This window comes from Ambystoma mexicanum, chromosome 4p (assembly GCF_040938575.1).
Source record: "Ambystoma mexicanum isolate Mex_15411 chromosome 4p, UKY_AmexF1_1, whole genome shotgun sequence".
Lineage (NCBI taxonomy): Eukaryota > Metazoa > Chordata > Amphibia > Caudata > Ambystomatidae > Ambystoma > Ambystoma mexicanum.
The window spans coordinates 89543219-89565791 of NC_090927.1; the positions used below are offsets into that span (position 1 = coordinate 89543219).

The 22573-nt window shown below is 46.1% G+C and overlaps 1 protein-coding gene across 2 annotated transcripts in view; it reads left to right on the forward strand.

The window, feature by feature from the left end:
* LOC138452547 (uncharacterized) overlaps positions 1 to 22573 on the forward strand; it is a 172052-nt gene that overhangs the window by 101066 nt on the left and 48413 nt on the right. For both annotated transcript variants that reach the window (XM_069604993.1, XM_069604992.1), the window contains exon 5: positions 15869 to 16018. In XM_069604993.1, coding sequence (XP_069461094.1) covers positions 15869 to 16018 — 150 coding nt within the window. The remainder of the gene's footprint in view (positions 1 to 15868; positions 16019 to 22573) is intronic.

Here is a 22573-nt window from a genome sequence, read left to right on the forward strand (position 1 = left end):
ACCGTAATGGATATCTCCTGGATAGCAGGGGGACTTTGTAGAGGCGCAATTGCTGCTTCTAGCTTAACAACTGACGACCCTGTGGCCACTTTCTTAGAGACAGTGTTCGGGAAGAAGCAGTGCATCTTAGGTTGTAGCTTATCAGGGCCTGCCCTTACCGGGGGGCAAGGCACAATCTGGGTGTTTCCGCTCTTCATGGCAGCAATCTGGAGATGCCGCCTACTTTCATCGTCTAGATCATACAATGCCATTCCCAAGTCATCGTGACAGGTACCATTATTGAGACATGGCCTCATCTCCGTCACCAAAGCATTGCCAGGGCCGGAGGTAGCCGTGTCAACTTTCTTTAGTCGCGCTTTGGTCTGTTTCAGTCGCTTCTGAGCTCTTAGGAAAGATTTCCTAGCTTTCCGTGAAACAAAGTTCCTACCCTCGTGTTCAACGGGGTCGTCCTCGAGATCCGAGGGCGGTATAGCGGCCATATCAGAGGGCCTAGACTGAGCATTAACAAAATCCACCAAAATGGAGGGGCTGTCAGGCGGGGAAACTTGCCTATCACCAGCCAAAACAGCCTCTCCTTCGCCACCTTGAAGGTCAGGCATACTCTGTACGTCAACAAGCTTATATACAAGCTGCTCCATCTGCAACAGACGCACATGTTGGAGTTTCAAAGCCTCTACCAAGTTGATGTCATCAGCCCCCACTTGTTCCACTCTATCACCCTTTCCTCCACTCACCACCTGGGAATAAGATCTCTGGGGAGCTTCTATAGCAAAGACAACCCTGTCTGTTTGAGTACTTTGGGAGAAGGTCATGACTCCAACTGGAGGCTGGATGTGGGATACTGCTATCCTTTCCAAAAGTGTTTCTACTTGGGCCAGATAGGACGATCTAGATCGTTCCTCCGCCATAATAAAGCCTTCCACTTTTGCCATTTTGTCTTTCATTACGGAAAGCGAACCCTGCATCTCCCTAATGGAATAATGCGTGAGCTCGTGACCTCTATCCAGTAAGTTAAGTAAACTTGAAATTACGGGAAAATTAACTGGATCAGTGTTTTGGGCTGGTAGCCGTAACTCCTCCGGGGTTGAAGCCAAGCCACCCTCTCCCTTTGGAGCAGCGGTATCAGAACCCTCTGATCCCGAATCGAAAGGGCTAACACCGGCTGGCTGCGTAAAACCCGTAGGCGAAACTACCCCATCCTTGTAGTCCTCATAAAAGCAAGCGGCCCCCCCGGCAACATCTCTACATGGCGTCAACACCAGATTACTCATGTTGCCTCCAGATTTTGCACAGCTATATAATGGAGGCTGGTGTAGATGTACTTGTTCGCGAAATGGGAAGGAGGAAGCGGCTGGAGACGAAGGGCCCAGAGAGAGCCGCATTCTTCGACCCAATTCGTTAACAATCGTGGGGGCCAAAATCAAAGTATCCGAGTTGCAAGGAAACCCTTGCTGAACTTGAGGATGAGAGCAATTTGCAAGCTGACCAGAGCAAACCCCAAGCCCCCCCTCCCCTACAATGTCATTCGCCTCCTGTAAGGAAAAGGAAGACCTCAGTGTGGCCGAGACCTTTCCAGCCATAGGAGGAGGCTTGGGCGAGCAGAGAGTAGCTTCATTTTCGTATTCAAGTTTCCCCTCGCACATTGCCCCTTCCACCATTTCCTCCTGTAAGTCACTCATGAGCAATGGAGTATTATTGAAAGGGGGCGACAGAGGGAGCAGCGCATTATCTAGGATAATGGACGATTGCGGGGCAGTTTCTTTAGAGGCAGAACCGGATTTCCCACTTCTTAGAATGGGACCCATTTCCCACCGTTAGTCACACAACCAAACCAGCTGCGAATCCAGCTCTCCCTTGGCTAGAACCACTTTTAAAGACCAAAAGAGAGCACGTTGTTCACACCATGCCCGAGGCCACACCCAGTGCCTTTTAACTCTGGAGCGTCACACTGCGTATAGTGAGACAGCCAAGGCTGCGGCCCGTTCAGCAACAGAAAGAAAAAACACAAAACAATTAATGCTAGGCCAATGCTCTGAGGATAGCCACGGCCATCCTTTTAAGACAGCAGCGTAACCGCTGCAAGAGCTAAGGGTGGAAAGCTGAGACTTTATCCCCCACACCGCGCACCCCGCAAACCGCTAACAGCCAACAGTACTTTGCATGTACTTGGCTAGTTGCGCGGCGCGGGTGCGACAGGGGCTGAGCCTTTATCCTGGCTTCCTGGGCGTCGCGCAGCACAGGGGGGGCGGAGCCACCAGTAGGGAGGAAACCTAGAGGGAGCAAGGTTACATATAATCAGGGTTACACCACATTGAGATAGGTGTGGGCTGACACACAAAGCCTACCTAAAGTAAAGTAACACAAGCCCCTAAACACTAAGTGTAGTCTAATACACAAACCCTACATAACGTAGCACAAGCCCCTAAACACAGGGCAAGTGAGAAAGAAAGATGGGTGGGGGAAAAAGTCACCTCCGGCAGCAAGTGCGTGGGTCAGGCAATCCGTGTGCTTCTCAAAAGGACTTCCTCCTCCAGACTGCGTGAAACGTTCGTAGGAGAGCAGAGCTCTCAAAAGCAAAAAGTCAATTTCAGCGCTAGAAGAAATCTAGGCGGCCGGTCAATCCCATCCACAGCCAACAGTACTTTGCATGTACTTGGCTAGGTGCGCGGCGCGGGTGCGCCGGGGGCTGAGCCTTTATCCTGGCTTCCTGGGCGTCGCGCAGCACAGGGGGGGCGGAGCCACCAGTAGGGAGGAAACCTAGAGGGAGCAAGGTTACATATAATCAGGGTTACACCACATTGAGATAGGTGTGGGCTGAAACACAAAGCCTACCTAAAGTAAAGTAACACAAGCCCCTAAACACTAAGTGTAGTCTAATACACAAACCCTACATAACGTAGCACAAGCCCCTAAACACAGGGCAAGTGAGAAAGAAAGATGGGCGGGGGAAAAAGTCACCTCCGGCAGCAAGTGCGTGGGTCAGGCAATCCGTGTGCTTCTCAAAAGGACTTCCTCCTCCAGACTGCGTGAAACGTTCGTAGGAGAGCAGAGCTCTCAAAAGCAAAAAGTCAATTTCAGCGCTAGAAGAAATCTAGGCGGCCGGTCAATCCCATCCACAGCCAACAGTACTTTGCATGTACTTGGCTAGGTGCGCGGAGTATTGCTACCCCAACAATATCTTTACACATAACTTGTTGGGTTACTGGGGTAGCCTCCATTTGTAACGAGTCATGAGACACTGTTTAGATTCTACGTGAAAATGTCCCCTAGGAAAATGTAGTCATGTGAAAAGTAGTCAGCAAAGAGTCATTTTCAAAAATGTAGTCATTCAATACAAGCAATGCAAAGTGCGAAAATGTTGCCAGTAGTAAAGTCATCCAAAAAAGGCAATTTTTAAATATACAAAAAATAAGGCTGTAAACCTAACAATGACCCAAACTTCTAATAAAACCTCCAGTCACCCTGACTCCAGGCCTAAACCTTAACCTATCTCTAATTACAACCCGCGCTCCTCCCTGAACCGTTACTAACCACTAACCCGTCAGTGAGCTAAAGCATTGCATCTGCATATGACCCAATACAAAACATACATGACAACTGGGTAATGTTTATAAGTAAGTGGTCCAGAAATTCCTTGTTAAGTATAAAGGAAATTGAGCAGCAATAACAACTCTGGATGGAAAATCCTCAGCCACAAACGGTCACCTGGTGTGAGATCAGTAACATGGAGTCCTAGTTCTTCCTTATAGGTCTGCTACAGGGAGTCACACTCTATCTTTGACATACATGTAACGCAAGTGTGTACAATAACACAATTCACAAACATATTTAATCATGCATTGACGCTCAAATGTTTTCCAACACGTATTTCTTAAAAAAAAAATTTATTGGGTGCCTGGTTATAATAAAACCATTTAAACCATACCGAACATGACATAACATAAACTCAACCTGAACAATATTGACCATTCATCATGCTATTAGCCATATACAATCAGACATATACAGTATCAACTGTTAAAAGCAATATTTTTTTCTAGTTCAGTTCAAAAATAAAATGCTGCAATTATCATAAGTGACACATTTGCAGAAAATAATGATGCCCAAAATTGATCGGTTTGGATATTAACACTATTATTTACAAATATACCATAGCCTTTCCGATACATACTTAAAAAAAACATACATGAGGTTAAAAGACGCTGAGAACTTTCTGTCTCCAGGGAACGCCATCTACATGTCCTGAGACCATAAGGAGTTTTAGTTCATGCACCCAAGCGAACATTGGATGGCAATTGATTAAAACGAAGCATTGCAATAAAACGTCTAATTCTTGCATTTTTCGTTTTAATAATATTACTAAAATGGCAACCAACAGGGACACTCTGTACAACATGTTCCTGAAGAGTTGATTTAGTTGACAATCTATGACTACTATTAATCCTGTCCAAAATAATGGCCTTTTTTCATCTGTTTGAGCATAATGGCAAAATTCAATGGAAAATCCACAGTAAAGCCAATCTTACATGGACTGTTTTAATGGCTTTAAACACCTGCACAGGGGGAGCAACCAATCAGGTTGCTTGGATCACGGGCTGAATCCTACGATCCATGCCCGCATTCCAAGCAACCTGACGGCTGCTTCCCCCACCCCGCCATCTTCCCTCCAGCCTCCCCTCCCTTTCAATTTCTCCCTCAATCCCTCTGCAGCCCCACTTACCTAATTGCAGCCACCACTGTTGCCATTCCCTCTCCCTGCTGCTGGCTGCCATGAAAATGGAAGAGGGTTTCCGCACCGCGAAGGCCATCCTGTGTAAGTATTTACTTTCAATTAATTGGATGAGGCGTCCCGTTAATTGAAACTAAAATCTTTAATCTTAGCACCCCCGGTTTCCGGATTGGAAAGTCGGGGTGCTAATAGCAATAATCACCCATTCCACAGGCTAGAACGCGTGGTAGCAGCACCAGTGACCCTCGTTAAGGGTATTAACTGGAGTCCCGGGCCATTAGCACATGTTTCAGCCTGTGGAATGGGTAATTATTGCTATATTAAAAAATCTCTAAAAACATCCAAAGGAGAGTCACCTACCTATATTTCCACAAAATATAATTATTATGAGTCTTTCTGACATACCTTCTAAGAAGAGGGAACTATGAGCAATTTCCCTTCATGCAATTAAAGAAGTAAGGCCCAGCTCTAAAGAAATAGCCTCAACAGGTGTAGAATTAAATAGCCCTAAAGCAGAACTTGCCTTCCAAAATGTTAAGCCATTGAACCTCTTTTTCAAAAAAGTACCTCAAGGCCATATAAAGCACTAGGAATAGTGCTTGATTTATAAATCTTCAATACGCCCTCAAACGAGTACCCTGCACTAGTTGTTATAAATGTTTAAATAGCTCTGAATTGTTTTAATGTCTTTGCGCTAATCACACTGCCAAGAGAGACAGTATTTAAAGAATTATACATTGGAACACTAAAAAAGTATATTTATTAACAATCCCTAATGGAGTATTATCAATTTTCCATAAGATTAATTGTCAATTTGTTGCTTAAAGAATACTGGTGCAGGGCATAAAGCCTATGCTGCAGTCAAATCGTGGTGCGATTCATAATAACAGTATTGTCCGCATACAAGAGCCAAGTGATGGATTGTTGGCCAATGCAGGGGGGAACATTTTGGCATTTTTTTGGAGCACAGTTTCCAGATCTGAAACATAAAGATTGGAAAGAAAAGTTGCCAAAACAGACCCCTGTTTGAGGCCATGATTAATAGCAATTGGAGAAGTGAGTAACCAAGCCTGGTTTAATTTTAATAATGATGAAGTGTTAGAGTAAAAAGATGAATGAATTGTAAAATAGATGGATCACAGCCCCAGTCTTCGAGCTTATGCCATAATGTACTGCGTTCGACAGTGTCGAAGGCTCCCACGTAGTCCACAAGAAAGATGTAAAGTTTTAAACCTTCATAATCAAGGTAGAAGATATTAAATAAAACAGACACCAAAGATTAGTCCTGTTTGAAACACCTTTAAGAAAACCAATTTGGGGGTTCCTAATCAACTTCTCCTGGCTAAATCAAAAATACATTTTCCCAAGCAATAAATGAGAAAACATTTCTAAAAATGTATCAACTGTGGCCAGGAGACGATAATTAGAAGGGACATTATGCAGCCCTTTCTTAAAAACTGGATTAAGAATAGATTTCTTCCACCTATCGGGAACAATTCCAGTTATCAAAACCCGGGAAAATATTTCATATACTACACCAGCCCAAAATAGTTGGGTTTCTTAATAACAATGTTGGCCCCTCCATCAGTGCCAGGGGCCCGGGAGGGTTTAGGCTTATTAATGATAGTTAAAATGTCTTCAATAGTCAAATTAAGACAACCATCATTATACGTTTTCATAGGACCAGGCATTTCCTCTTCTGTGCCCATTTCCTTATAATATAACTTGTGTACATAGATTTTCCAAACAGATGCAGGAATAGGGTTTATCTCATTTTTAAGCGCTCTATCACTCTTATGCTTATTATAAATTGTCCAAAATGTATGTATGTCCTACGAACAAAAGGCTTTCAAAAATATTATGCAGTGGAAGCAGAGCCCTTATGGATTTCTATCCAATTTTCATAACACGTTTTTAATTTAGATGACAACACTTGCGCTTCAGTCAAGCTTTGTGTCTGCTTCTTAATTGATCTCAGATTAGCTTGAAGTTCCTTTTTCTTGGCAGCTTTTACTTCATCTTAAATAAAGAAAGTCTGGCCATGGCTGCATGTCTGGCTACATAGAGCTCAGGCTAGAGGTTGAGAATGCAGAAACCATGTGACCTGACTGCAGGCAACACCAATGGCCATGGCTGCATGCCTGGCTACATAGAGCTCAGGCTAGAGGCAGAGAATGCAGAAACCATGTGACCTGACTGCAGGCAACACCACTGGCCATGGCTGCAAGTCTGGCTACATAGAGCTCAGGGCTAGAGGTAGAGAATGCAGAAACCATGTGACCTGACTGCAGGCAACACCAATGGCCATGGCTGCATGTCTGGCTACATAGAGCTCAGGCTAGAGGTTGAGAATGCAGAAACCATGTGACCTGACTGCAGGCAACACCAATGGCCATGGCTGCATGTCTGGCTACATAGAGCTCAGGCTAGAGGCAGAGAATGCAGAAACCATGTGACCTGACTGCAGGCAACACCACTGGCCATGGCTGCAAGTCTGGCTACATAGAGCTCAGGGCTAGAGGTAGAGAATGCAGAAACCATGTGACCTGACTGCAGGCAACACCAGTGGCCATGGCTGCATGTCTGACTACATAGAGCTGAGGGCTAGAGGTAGAGAATGCAGAAACCATGTGACCTGACTGCAGACAACACCACTGGCCATGGCTGCATGTATGACTACATAGAGCTCAGGGCTAGAGGCAGAGAATGAAGAAATCATGTGACCTGACTGCAGGCAACACCAATGGCCATGGCTGCATGTCTGGCTACATAGAGCTCAGGCTAGAGGCAGAGAATGCAGAAATCATGTGACCTGACTGCAGGCAACACCAAAGAACATGGCTGCATGTCTGGCTACATAGAGATCATGGCTAGAGGCAGAGAATGCAGAAACCATGTGACCTGACTGCAGGCAACACCACTGGCCATGGCTGCATGTCTGGCTACATTGAGCTCAGGCTAGAGGCAGAGAATGCATAAACCATGTGACCTGACTGCAGCCAACACCACCGGCCATGGCTGCATGTCTGGCTACACAGAGATCAGGCTAGAGGCAGAGAATGCAGAAACCATGTGACCTGACTGCAGGCAACACAAATGGACATGGCTGCATGTCTGGCTACATAGGGCTCAGGCTAGAGGTTGAGAATGCAGAAACCATGTGACCTGACTGCAGACAACACCACTGGCCATGGCTGCATGTCTGGCTACATAGAGCTCAGGCTAGAGGCGGAGAATGCAGAAGTCATGTGACCTGACTGCAGGCAACACCATGAGGCAGAGAATGCAGAAACCATGTGACCTGACTGCAGGCAACACCACTGGCCATGGCTGCATGTCTGGCTACATAGAGCTCAGGCTTGAGGTAGAGAATGGAGAAGGTGGTCCATATAGAAGAGGGGAATGCACAGAGGAAGGGGCTGCCCCCTAGTCCCACTTGTGCACACTCTGCCCTGTGATCTATCTACACAGTACAGGATGAACATCTGTATATGCCATTTGCACTATCGCACCACCATGTTGTTTACCAAATGGTTAGTACGTGCAGAAATGTGTATGTGGCCCAGAGTAGAAGATACTAATGTGTTAAAGGTGACATGTCTTGACATCACTGCTCTTACAACTGCATGTTTTTCAATGTGTCCATTTAGAGCATTGCATTTGCTTTTGTTTCACTTTTTTTCTGTGAGCAAGTGGTATAGGGTTAATAAAGGGTAAGCGGCAAAGTTTAGAAAAGGGGGGGAAGGTTTGTGGCCTTGCCCCATATTTATAAAACACAAATGAAACACATGCATTGATATAAATGCACCAAATTAAAGACATACATGTAAGTGCAGTGATGGAAGGACATGCAGCCATATTGGAATGAGGTAACTGGAGATTTTACGTATGACTGAGGGTGCCTCTGGTTAAACACCCATTCACTCTTCTAGGATCAGGTCCTCCATGGAATGCCCTCATTAACCTCACCATTTTTTCTCTTTAAGATGTAAACCCATCTCTGAACTTTCGACATGGCATGAGACCAGGAAAACAGGCTCAGGGGTTTTAATCTCTGTCCTCGAAAGCTTGATTTGCCAATTCGAACTGTGCCCAGCAGGGTACATAACGGGGCGCAAAGCATTATTTGTGACCTTGAGCAAAGGAACGGTTCTAAAGAGAGGCAGGGGACCCTTCTGGCTCAAGAGTCAGAAGCTAAACAAAAGTTGTGATGGCTGGAAGGTTTAGAATTAATCTTAACCTCTGGCATTGCTCTGGGCAACCCTCCAGACCATCGTTCCTCACCTGCCAAACCATTACAGAAAGGGGAAAGACAATATGCAAATCACGCTTGGGACCATTGCAAAAGGGGCCGTCCAGCCTAAACTGCTTGCTCACATCCCTTCTGCATGAGACCGCAAGCATCCATAAACATGTCTTGGCCGTGTAGGGCATCATCAGTGAGGAGTAGCTTGGGTCTTTAGGCCCAGCAGGCACAGGACCCACGTGTGGGCATACCTGTCCCTTTTGGGATGACAAAGCAAGACAAAAGAGGTGATGGCTGGAAGCTTTAGAATGAATCTTAACCTCTGGCATTGCTCTGGGCAACCCTGCAGACCATCATTCATCGCCTGCCAAACCATTTCAAAAGGGGAAAGACCATATTCAAATCAGGCTTGGTCCCACCCTAAAAGGGGCAGTCCAGCACAAACTGCTAGATCACATCACTTCTGCACGAGACCACAAGCATCCTCAAACATGTTTCAGTCTTGTTGGGCATCATCAGTGAGGAGTAGCTTGGGTCTCCAGGCCCAGCAGGCACGAGACCCACATCGGGGCATACCCGTCCCACTCGGAGTGACTTTAGGAAAACAAAAGGTGTGATGGCTGGAAGGTTTTGAATTAATCATAACCACGGGCATAGCTCTGGGCAATCCCCCAGACCATCTTTTTTCGCTTGCCAAACCATTACAAAAGGGGAAAGACCATCTGCAAACCAAGAGTCGGAAGACCTGCCTGAGGAAGTGAGATCAGAGACAAATTGAGATCAACATAACTTTCGGATGCATTGCGGGAAGGAAGGGGTCATGCAGAAAAAAGAGCTTGTTCGTACCAGAATTATCCAATGTATTGCAAACTGTCCAACAGCCCGCCCTAATAAAGGTCGAGAGTGTAGGTAACTAACATCTCGGTCCACCCCAAAGCTGCTCCCTGTGAAGATGGCACCCTCCCATCCCCCATCATGGAATAACTAATCGATAAAGCCCTTATAACACTCAACAATATTCACAACAGGTTGCTAACCTGAGGGACCCAACTTGTTGTATTCAGAGCTGGATAGATTCTTACTCTGATCAGGAATCCCGCACTCTAAATTGACAACCTCACCATCTGAAGACCAGTCACCCATCTACCTGTCATTGGAAAGGTCATCGAGAAAGATGGTGTCATACAATTAGAGAAGATGATCAAGAAACCTGACCTCCAACAGAGGGGTGTTGCTAGGTCTGGAAAAGACCCGGGGCTACGCTATTGTCAGAAATGTCAGGACTGGGGGCTAGCTAGCCTTTTGGTTGTAGCATCTGAGATTCCATCCGGGGCTACAACCAAAAGACCAGGGGCTATAGCCCCCTTACCCCCTCCCCCCCCTAGCAACGCCTCTGCTCCAACATGAATATAATTCCCGGTGCAGAGCACAATGCAGCACTGAGACAGAGCCCATCCAAAGTATTGATGACGCTACCTCGCCTTGGACAATGGAGACTCTACCTGCAAGAAACCTGACATCCGGCATGAATATAATTCCCGGTGCAGAGCACAATGCAGCACTCAGACAGTCACCAACCAAGGTATTGATGACGCTACTTTGCCTTGGACAAGGGAGACCCCTGCCTGCAAGATTCCTGACCTCCAACATGAATATAATTCCCAGTGCAGAGCACAATGCAGCACTGAGACAGAGCCCATCCAAGGTATTGATGGCGCTACCTTGCCTTGGACAAGGGAGACCCTACCTGCAAGAAACCTGACCTCCAACATGAATATAATTCCCAGTGCAGAGCACAATGCAGCACTGAGACAGTCACTATCCAAGGTATTGATGACGCTACCTCACCTTGGACAAGGACACCCCCTGTCTGCAAGAAACCTGACCTCCAACATGAATATAATTCCCGGTGCAGAGCACAATGCAGCACTGAGACAGAGACCATCCAAGGTATTGATGACGCTACCTCGCCGTGGACAAGGGAGACCCTACCTGCAAGAAACCCGACCTCCAACATGAATATAATTCCCGGTGCAGAGCACAATACAGAACTGAGACAGAGACCATCCAAGATATTGATGACGCTACCTCTCCTTGGACAAGGGAGACCCTGCCTGCAAGAAACCTGACCTCCGGCATGAATATAATTCCCGGGGCAGAGCACAATGCAGCACAGAGACAGAGCCAATCCAAGGTACTGATGACGCTACCTCACCTTGCACAAGAGAGACCCTACCTGCAAGAAACCTGACCTTTGACATGAATATAATTCCCGGTGCAGAGCACAATGCAGCACTGAGACAGTCATCAACCAAGGTATTGATGACGCTACTTCGCCTTGGATAAGGGAGACCCCTGCCTGCAAGATCCCTGACCTCCGACATGAATATAATTCCCGGTGCAGAGCGCAATGCAGCACTGAGACAGTCACCATCCAAGGTATTGATGACGCTACCTCACCTTGGACAAGAGAGACCCTGCCTGCAAGAAGCCTGACCTCCGGCATGAATATAATTCCCGGTTCAGATCACGATGCAGCACTGAGACAGTCACCAACCAAGGTATTGATGACGCTACTTCGCCTTGGACAAGGGAGACCCCTGCCTGCAAGATCCCTGACCTCCGACATGAATATAATTCCCGGTGCAGAGCGCAATGCAGCACTGAGACAGTCACCATCCAAGGTATTGATGACGCTACCTCACCTTGGACAAGGGAGACCCTCTCTGCAACTTTCTTGACCTCTCAACAGCATTTAACAAAGTTGCAGACAGTAAGATGATCAGCATTAAGATGATCAGCATTAGGATGATTAGCATTAAGATGATCAGCATTAAGATGATCAGCATTAGGATGATCAGCATTAAGATGATCAGCATTAGGATGATCAGCATTAGGATGATCAGCATTAAGATGATCAGCATTAGGATGATCAGCATTAAGATGATCAGCATTAGGATGATCAGCATTAAGATGGTCAGCATTAAGATGATCAGCATTAGGATGATCAGCATTAGGATGATCAGCATTAAGATGATCAGCATTAGGATGATCAGCATTAAGATGATCAGCATTAGGATGATCAGCATTAAGATGATCAGCATTAGGATGATCAGCATTAAGATGGTCAGCATTAAGATGATCAGCATTAGGATGATCAGCATTAGGATGATCAGCATTAAGATGATCAGCATTATACGTTCATGTCTGGGCTTCCACCGGCCTTCCTGACGGGTGTATATCATACCAATTGGTGCAAGCTCATCCAAATGAATGCCAAAAAAAACTCAACTCCACATCTGCCACTTGCTCCCTTTGGGGCCACTTAACGTTTGTGCTGTAATCCTCTACCAACCATGTACTCGCCGCCTTTTCTCTTTGCTTCCTGGTTAGAGCCCGAATCTAGTTAAATACAACAGCTCTGACCAGTGACATGTGCTGTCCATCATGGATGCATCCTCCCACCTGCCATCTTCACTCTCTATGTGAAGTCACTTGGGAAACTAATCGACAGCAGAGACATTGAGAGCCACCACTGTGCTGACAGCTGTGGTGGAAATATGAAAGGCAGTACATGTGACAGGGTGATATGTGCTGCTTTAGAAGGAAGAAATGTAGTGCTGCTTCATGAGTCAAACCAATATGAACACTGCTAGAAGTAGTTAGGCCAGGCCAATATAATCCCTCGATGGCCTGGATAGATGTGCGACTCCATTTTGGCTGTGAGACGCTGGCACACGCATAAGTGTTTCCACTTGGCACTCACAAGCAAGAATTCTTCTGGCTGCATTACTCATGCCCAGCATGGTGAGGCTATTTCTATGAACTCTAATGATTTTAAGTGTACCGGTTGAGTCTGGATGACTCTGCCTTGTAGTCAAAGCTAGCTCAAATTGCTATATATATTTATTAAAGAGAATGCAAAATACTGTGTGGGCCTCCCTGCAGGCGAGAATTAAGATGTCCCTTTTAAAGTTAGCAAGATGAGCAGGAAACCCAAAGGTACTCCCTAGGATTGTTTTAATGAGTAGTGCGATGTGTATCCTTCTCACTGGTGTCAATGTGCTCAGAAGAGTAAAAGCCGTGCTGTGTTTTGGGAAGGGCATATTCAGATTGGATTTATTGATGGTGACCTGTCCCGTTGATGTATGAGCTCCACTTTGCTATGCTACTATTAAAGGCGTTTACCATCTTACCTCATTTGGAGTGCGCCAATGGATTTTCCGTGTTTCAAAAAATCAGGAGATCACATCATCATTGTACGACGTACACAGCAGAAGACATTCCTAACCCTAATCTAAAATTGGATGTCAACAGTATACCTAAAAATCAACCCAAAAGAGGAACAATTAGTTCTCTTTGGCCAAAACATGAAAAAGCACAGATACAGAGCTGGATCAAATTTATGAACTTTGACTGCTTCACTCCACCAACCTCACAAAATCAGTAGGTTTCTTTGCTGACAGTGGCATGTCCTTCAACACTCGAATCAACATAAACAGTAAGCATGGTGCTAATTCTCATCTCTGCAAAATAAAGCCCTACTTTTCTGTTGCAGAGTTCAGTGTGGCCATCCAAGGACTAGCCATCTCTCACTTGGATGGTGGAAACACCCTCCTTGCCAGTGACCTTGACACCACCCTGGCTCTCCTCAAGTGCATTCTGCAGGCAGCAGCCTGTAACATCAGAGAACCACCAAAGTATGATTGCATGGCCTTGACACTAGGGAACTACTCTGATGGCCACTGCACACCCACATTAACCTCAAGTAAGCGGGTATCTCCTACAAGGCACTAACCACTTATGTCCCCACTATTCTCACAATCTCTAGAAGCCAACACAACACCAGATGCCTGGACATTGCTAGATTGCAAACCAAGAACTGCAAAATGCCGAAGACCCGGAAACAAGTTTTTTCACACTCAACATGCACAATACACACTCAAGAGCTACAGACAAAGGCTATTTTCTTTTTTTCTCATCCAAGATACGAGGTGATCCAAGACGAGGGAAAGAAGAACAGCTGATGCACGGGGGCACAAAGACTACCAAAGAATCACAAGAGATGCTGAATGATGCAGTGTCAAGTAATATGAGGGGCATTACTGCTCCAGCCAAGGACTGCCAGCTGGCTCACAATGGACAACCAGAGAGCTAGTCACTAGAGCTGGATCTTGAATCATTCAGTGACCTGGACATAACTCATTGACCTGAAATTGAAGATATTTGCCATGGAAACAGTTAATTGATCTGGAAGAAAATGTCAGTGTAAATAAGCAGTGCTGGTAATTCAAGGCTCATAGATTCAAGATGATTGTCTGTTTACGGGTTTTAAGCAGTGGTCGAAGTGAGCGGGAGCGGATGGGAGCAGTGCTCCTATACTTTTTTAAATTAAGTTTTACAGCTCCTATACTTTTATTTTAAAAAGAAACCGTTCCGGAACTGTTTTGTTTTAAAATAACAGTGTAGGAAGAGGTTGAAACTTGCACTTTCAGTGCACTGCACTGAACATTCCATCAAACTGCAGGCAAATGTGGTTGGGGGTTTGTATTGTGTGTGAGAGGGGACAGGGCGATGGGGTTTGTGAGGGGTGGGTCAGGCTAGCAGGAAACATAGTTCCACTACTTTTTTTCTTACACTTCGACCACTGGTTTTAAGTGAATAAAGCATGCTATCCAATCGTTCCTGTAACCCACTGGTATGGTCACTAGGTGTTGCCTGCTCTCTGTGTCTCAAGTCAGCAGTTTGCAAGGGAGGTGGTTTGGAGAGGTTTTTCACACCCAGCAGGTGGAAGTTGGGGATTTGTCATTCTCACCCGGGACGGGTTAAACATGAAGATACCGGCCCAGCTTTAACAAGACCTTCTCCTCTGAGGGAAAAGCCGGGCTCTGCAGTGTTTACATGACGCTCCAGGAAGACTATAGCTCCCCACGTGAAAACCCTAGCGCAGTCATATATATTTTGTTCATCATTAGTATACGATTGTGGGCGTAAATAAACCATCCAACACTTAAAATGGATCATGGGTGTTCATTTTCTAAGTCCAGCCAATCCTAAAATGTGGCGATAAAAGTTTGAATACACTTTTGCCACTACTCTTTCCGATTGACTGGATTTGAAATAATTTGACAGGCAGATTTGGAAGACGAACTGGACTTAAAATGATTCCACCTTTTCTAGTAAACCTTTACTGGTCCCCCTGGTTTCCCGCCCGTGTGCCACCTTCGTGCCAGTTGGACACCCAATGGATTTCTCAGGAATCTGCCTGGCTTGTTCACCTGGTAAAAGCATGCAGATTCCCAGGAACCCCCTGTAAATTCCTCTCCCCATCACTGATTGTGCGAGGCATTTGCGCTCTTCTAACACGCTCTGGAAAGGTATGGCGTAAAGGGGATTTTGCTTGTGCTTTACGCTTCACTTACCCCGGTGTGATTGCAATGAGTAGAATTGCTGGTAGAGAAACTTTCCCATGGAAGTGGTCCCCACTGTGCAATGTACTCCCTAAAGGTTTAATTTAGAGGGGCACAATCACTTCTAAGAGTCAATTCTGATCTGATATAATCAAATGTCATGTAACTGCGCCTATAAAGGTTATCCATTTCCTGATGTTATGGTAAGTGATGCAGAACGTGAGGTTTAGGATTTATTATGAGATCTACTTAGTAGGTGCCAATTGAAATATATGTACTCAACACAGGTGGCATAAAATGGATCATGTAACAAATGGGGTTCTTTTTGGAGAAGTTGAGAATAGTTTGATATCCTAAAGGGAGATAATGCCGTCGTGAGATGTGTTTGAAGATGTACATATCTAGGGATGTGGTAAGTGCTGCCCTGCCTGCTCCTAACTCTTGATTCCTAACCAAACTCGCTTTGCCACTTTTGTGTTGCAGTGAGGCCAGGATTTTGCCCCGTCGACTTGATGCTGGAACAGCAATGTGCCCGTGTTTTAAGAAATAACTGCACCAACGATGGCGACTGCGGTGTTGGCGAGAAGTGCTGCTTGTTCGGCTGCGGGATGCAGTGCGTGATGGCCCTAGATGGTAAAAAGGAAGGCAGTGTTTCTGAGAACCTTGATACGGTGGCAGGAACTGGGCTTACATGAGGGCTACCCCACCCCCATGCTGCTGCTGCTGCTATCTGGGAGAGACCAATATTCAGTTAAAGTGAATGCGGCCACTCAGTCCTCTGACGTCATAATCTTTTCTAGAGCATGACATCATGAGAGGCGAAAGGCCTCAGTGCAAAAATGGTGGTAGGGCTATTGGTAGCGATAAAGAGAAATTACAGTTTGAAGTAAAATATTGCCATACACAGAAGGGCAAAATACCTCTTGTCTGACATCTCCACTCTGACAGTTTACCATAAGTGGTAACGTGACTGCTAGTGCTAGATTCATTAACGACAGCAAAATCCATTACAGAAAATGATGACATCTTGAAGCAGTGGTAAATTACCACTGGAAATGAGAACAACCCGCAGCTAAGGAGTAATATCTGTAAGCATCCGTCGACAAGTGTGTATTGCTTCTTCGCTCTCAACACTCAAGTAATCATAGAGGCGTTTGTTTCTGCAAGTACCGACACCACATGCCTGATATAACCTATGTGATTGTGGCGCAAGACTTTACCATCACATTAACACCCGGTGGAGCATTAATTACTGTGGAGAAATCATTTACCACTCATAGGGCCTCATTACAACTCCCCCGGTATGGAAACAACGGTGGTGGGAAACCCGCCGGCACCGTTGTTCCCATACCGGGTGATCACGACTCCTGCAGGTGGAGGTGTCAATCCTGCCAGGTCTGACCTGGCGGGTTTAACACTGCCTGCCTGCAGACGGACGAGAAAACACCGCCACCATCACGAGATGGTGCCGGTGTTTCCATGATCCCCATTCCCATTGAGTCCTATGGGACTCAATGGGAATGGGGATTTACACCATTCCGCCTCCGGAATTTCGGGGTCACCGGGGTTGTAATGATCCGGTAATTCCGGGAATCACGGAGGCGGAATGGTAAGATGAGTCTGGCGGTAACAGAGCCGGAAAAACTGTCAGGTTACCGCCGGACTCGTAATGAGGCCCATAGTATTTTTGGTGAATGAGGCCCTAGGAGTCTTAGCTGAAGACTGGAATGATTACTTGAAGATGTATTTGTATGATCTCCAGCACTAATGGAAGCAGAAAGACTAATTCTGAAGCTGGCAAGATGTTGTGGGCGTAGATATTGGAGAACTTGGGAAGAGTAATGTGCGAGTACACGGATAGTGAAAAAGGACGGATGAAGGAGGGTCAAAGTGATAGCACATATTTTCGAGGCTGATAAGAAAAAGATAAAGTGAGGAGAGAGACAGAACAAAGGTTCAGAGAAAGAACAGAGGAAAAACAGAAGTAGAGGAGAAGGGTGGTGGGAAAAGAGAAACAAAGGGAAGAGATAGGAGAGGCAAGGGGAAAGCAAAGCAAACACAGGAGAGTTATTAGATGCAGAATCAAGAGAGAAAGATCATAGAGTTATGTTACATGCTTGCGTGAATCAGGAATACCTGTTTATTAGGTAAGGTGTCATGGGCCCACAGGAGGGCATGTCATCAATGAGGAAGGGGGTCCAACACTGGAATCCGGGGTGTAGAATGTTTGGAGTTGAAAAGCCGGAATGTTCAGGTAGAAGGGGAGAGAGCTCGAAGGAGAAAAGTGAGTCAGGAGATGGTGGAGACTGAGGGCCCATTACCCCTGCACTAAAGATGAACTACTTATGTGAATGAAGACACTGTGGGCCCCCTTTATCAGGTTAGAGGGAAGAGCAGCAGAGAGAACAGAGGAGAGGAATATGTAGAACAGAGAGGCAGAGATACATCAAGGGGCGAGCAGGGAGAGAAGAGGGCATTTGAGAAGGAGGAGATTTAGAGAAAAGATAAACAAAGAGAAGATGAAAATAAAAGTGGCATAACAGAGAGAAAGAGGGAGTTGGTACAGAGAGAACAAGTAATAAAAAGAGCCGTCACACAGAAAAGGCAAAGCGAGAATAGAAGCAAAGAGATCTGAGAGGCCGGCGCAAGATAGGAAAAGTGGAGAGAGAAAGAAAGATAAGAGATAAGAAAGAGTTAGAGTGGATTCTGACTGAGATCAAAGGAGCATGATAGACATACAGAGTGAAGAGAGAAATAAACAAAGGGGAGCATTATATGGAAGAGTGGCAGCAGGAAGGAAGAAAGAGAGGAGGGAAGAGAAGCCGAGAAATGCTAAGACATATGGTATTTCCCACTAAACAGGACTTAATCAGCTTCCACCTAATGTTGGGCGATATTCCATTAATAACGCCAGACATCTGAGGTATGATAGCCAGATATCCAGGCCAAGTGCATCAAAAGCAGTGATGCATTATTGCATCTGCTCGCCCGAACTTTGGGGGCAGAGGGCACAAGAGGAAGTTGCCTATCGGGGGATGAATTTGAAGCCCCAGTTGAATCTTCATTACTCCTAGTCCAACACTTCATCTTAATTATTATTATTATTCGTAGGGTATTTATTCCACAAGTCCATCGATTCGGGAAGCATCCAAGCACTTTCCAAGCCATAGAGGGAAGTACACAATGAGGGAAGCAGATCACAAGGGATCAATAGGTGAGCAGGGAGCTAATAACAAGGGAGGGGTTGAGTGGGCAATTTGGCATCAAGCAATCTACATGTAACCAGGGGCGGGAACAGGGAGGAGGAGATCGTCCAGTCTGAGGTTAGGTGGGGAGTGAAGGGGGTGTGGACATAAGTGCTAAGGAGGAGCCATTCTACGAAGAGGAGGTTCTTGAGCTTCTTCTGGGGGAGGTGGGTCTGGAGTCTGACGACATAGACAAAGAAGGCCTGTCTCCCTGTTCTTTCCTTCCTGCACTGGTGGAGTTCAAGTCTGCACATCTACACATGTCCTGACTTCTGGTGAATCGGAGGCCTCACCTTCCGGCCCGATCGCTATTGCGATGGCCAGTGAGCCAGGTCTACAACCAAGGCGCATATCCCCTTGCAATTAAATGATCAGCTCCCACCACCCATGGGCGATGTCCCTGTTGATTTATGTTGCACCCTGGGCGACCACTACCTCATAATATTACAAAATGATCAACTTGGTGTTTCAGCCTACATTTTGAAAAGCATTTTTAGGAGTCTCCCTTTGTTCTTGCGTACATTTTGCCATGAAATTGCCAATAAATCACTACGTTTTCACTGTGAATGCGCTCAGATTCATTAACAAACCAAGATGGTGGGTTTCATTTACCAGTGAATGGGAAAATCCTCGACAATTTAAAGTCTTGCAATCCCCAGTGCAACTCTCCATGTGTCCACTCCTCCTTTTGTCTTCCGCTCCCTGACCCTTCCCATTGCCCGCGGATAAGATGAGAATTGTCTGCAGTCCACACCTAACTCTGTCACTTCGCATGTCACCCTCTTCCCCCTCACAACCTCTTCCCTAATATAAATCCACTCTGTTCATTTTGAGCACTTTTCTTTTTCTGCTTCCCTAGGGATCACCGCTTGCATCAACAAAATAAAATGGCAGCTTTTAATTTCAGAATGGCTTCAGTAATGCAATGCACCATGGGAGAAACATCAATGAATTCTGCTCCTGGTGGCACCTACTTCTCCATGAACTGCAAGGGGGAGAAATAGTGCACAGGCAGCCATGTATCTGTAGTAAAAACATCATTACCAAAAACCTGCATTCCATTAAGTTAATGAGAACCCAACCAATTCTACCCCTGAACAACCACCTTGTAAAACAGCAAGAGTCATTTTTTGTTATCATAGAATGAGTTTTAGAACAGACATTATTGTATATCATAACCCAGTGGAAACTTTGATGTCCATGTTATAAGCCGTTTCATGCAAGCTGAGAGACCACCGCCAGTATACATCTCCCTAGCTGTCTCATTTCAAGGGGTAACCCAACATGCCAGTGGCTCCCTCCAATGAGACACTGGGTTCCTTTCTCCCCTTACACCACTGTTTCGATCTCCCCAAGCACTCCTTGCTCTGGTTTCCATCAACAGCCATGTTATGCTCTCCCCCAATACTCCTAGCTTTGGCCTACCCCATCTGCCCTGTTTCTATCTCCCCAAGCACTCCTTGCTCTGGTTTCCATCAACAGCCATGTTATGCTCTCCCCCAATACTCCTAGCTTTGGCCTACCCCATCAGCCCTGTTTCTATCTTCCTCAGCACTCTTAGATCTTGTCTCCTTCTACTGCCACTTTCCTATCTCACTCATCACCCCTAGTTCTGATCTCCGTCAAGAGGCCTATTCCTATGTTCCCCATGGGACGAATCAAGCAAACTCATCACTGTTTCGCAGACGGAAACTTCCCTCTCATGTGGCCCGGGAAAGGCAGAAGCTACTTGACTCTGACCCTGGGGATGGCTACCTGTGGGAGGACCAGGTGGGGGAGGACAACCCTTGGGAAGCGAACTAAGACCAAGGGATCAAAACTAGTCTTTACCTATATTTCTGGGTAGCCCCTATTCACATTGTCCCATGCTTGTATGGCCTACTGTAATGTGGATAGAGAACCTCCACTAATTGTTGATCATCAATCTTATGCCTGTTCTTCTCGCTTTTATAACATTGACACAACCAGCACTGAGCCTTACGTGTCCCCCTCCCTTCCAACACTGAGACAAGGAAGAGGGACGGGGTACTGAAGATCACCATGAGCAGCAAACCAACGCTGCGTCCTAGTTATTGGAAGTTGTTCATAGGTGCCTGGACATTCAAAAGCAGAACACCACCTGAGCACAATGGGAGATTTGAGACTCCCAATGCTGGTTGGGACGTGGGAGGAAGTGAAGCAGTTCAAGAAAAGGAGACGAGAGAAGACGGGAGAAGACGGCATCCAGAGAGGTCGGGCCAAGAAGTGTTGACCATGCTGCCAGGAGGAGCAGCAGGAACCGTCGAGCAAAGCAAAAGGCAATGCGGACACCAAAAGGCAGACGAGACACACTCCCAGTCAGCAGATGAACCGCAGAGAAACCTGAGGGACGCCATAGCTGCCAAAATCCACCGGTAACACAACGATGGCCAAATGGGACACCATGGCACTTTCGTCTGAATGCTGCATATCAATAACAACAAACAGGAGCCCTTACAAGGGAATTGGGACAATAAGATTAACTCGAGAAGGGTCGGTGGCCCGAAATATAAGAAGTATAATTACCTGGATACAAAAACTAGAAACTGCCAATGAAGAAAGTGAACCTGCATGCAAATATTAAGAAGACTTAAAATGCCCTGGTAGGAGAGTAAACCAGGCGCCCAGCAAGTCTGGGACTCGCACCCAAGTCAAGTAGCAGAAAGACCTGTCGGAAGGACAAATCAGGGACCCACACCCAAATCGAAAAGTACAAACCCTGGCAGGAGACTAAAACAGGGATTGGAGAACTGGGGCAGGACCCCTCCGTCCCCCAGAAATTGTGGAAAGCTGAGAGAACAGGCGAAGAGACCCCCCCAACACTTTGTTTTGTGGATCACAAGGCAAGAGTCATACCCCTTTTCTGTAAAAAGATATCAGGGGTCCAAAGAAAGAACTGTGAAATAGTTGTGTGAATGGAGGAGATTCAAGGGAAGAACCATTCTCCTTGGGGATTGTGAAGTATATATAGTGCCATTGCGAATAGGCCAAAAGACTCTAGGGTAAGGGAAGGACCCTTCTCTGCTGGAATTTTGTTTACTTTTCTTTTCTTCACTTTCAGGATGTTATGTTTGGAATTTTGGAGGGAAGCTGTTGGTGTACAGCTCAAAGATATTCCCCTGTCACGCTATATTGGGTTTAGTGTGTGAGCGTCAGCTTAGGATTTTGGACACAGGATGGAGAACTCATTTGATTTAAACATCCTGACACAGAATTTCAGGAATTTGATAGGGATAGGCACAGACATTAAGGAGTTTAGTTGAGGCAGGGTAGCCCCTCATAGAGATAGGGATAGGCACAGACATTCAGGAGTTTTGTTGAGGCAGGGTAACCCCTCATAGAGATAGGGATAGGCACAGACATTCAGGAGTTTTGTTGAGGCAGGGTAACCCCTCATAGAGATAGGGATAGGCAGAGACATTCAGGAGTTTTGTTGAGGCAGGGTAACCCCTCATAGAGATAGGGATAGGCACAGACATTCTGGAGTTTTGTTGAGGCAGGGTACCCCCTCATAGAGATAGGGATAGGCACAGACATTCAGGAGTTTTGCTGAGGCTGGGTAAACCCTCATAGAGATAGGGATAGGCACAGACATTCAGGAGTTTTGTTGAGGCAGGGTAACCCCTCATAGAGATAGGCACAGACATTCAGGAGTTTTGTTGAGGCAGGGTAACCCCTCATAAAGATAGGGATAGGCACAGACATTCAGGAGTTTTGTTGAGGCAGGGTAACCCCTCATAGAGATAGGGATAGGCACAGACATTCTGGAGTTTTGTTGAGGCAGGGTAACCCCTCATAGAGATAGGGATAGGCACAGACATTCAGGAGTTTTGTTGAAGCTGGGTAAACCCTCATAGAGATAGGGATAGGCACAGACATTCAGGGATTTTGTTGAGGCAGGGTGACCCCTCATAGAGATAGGGAT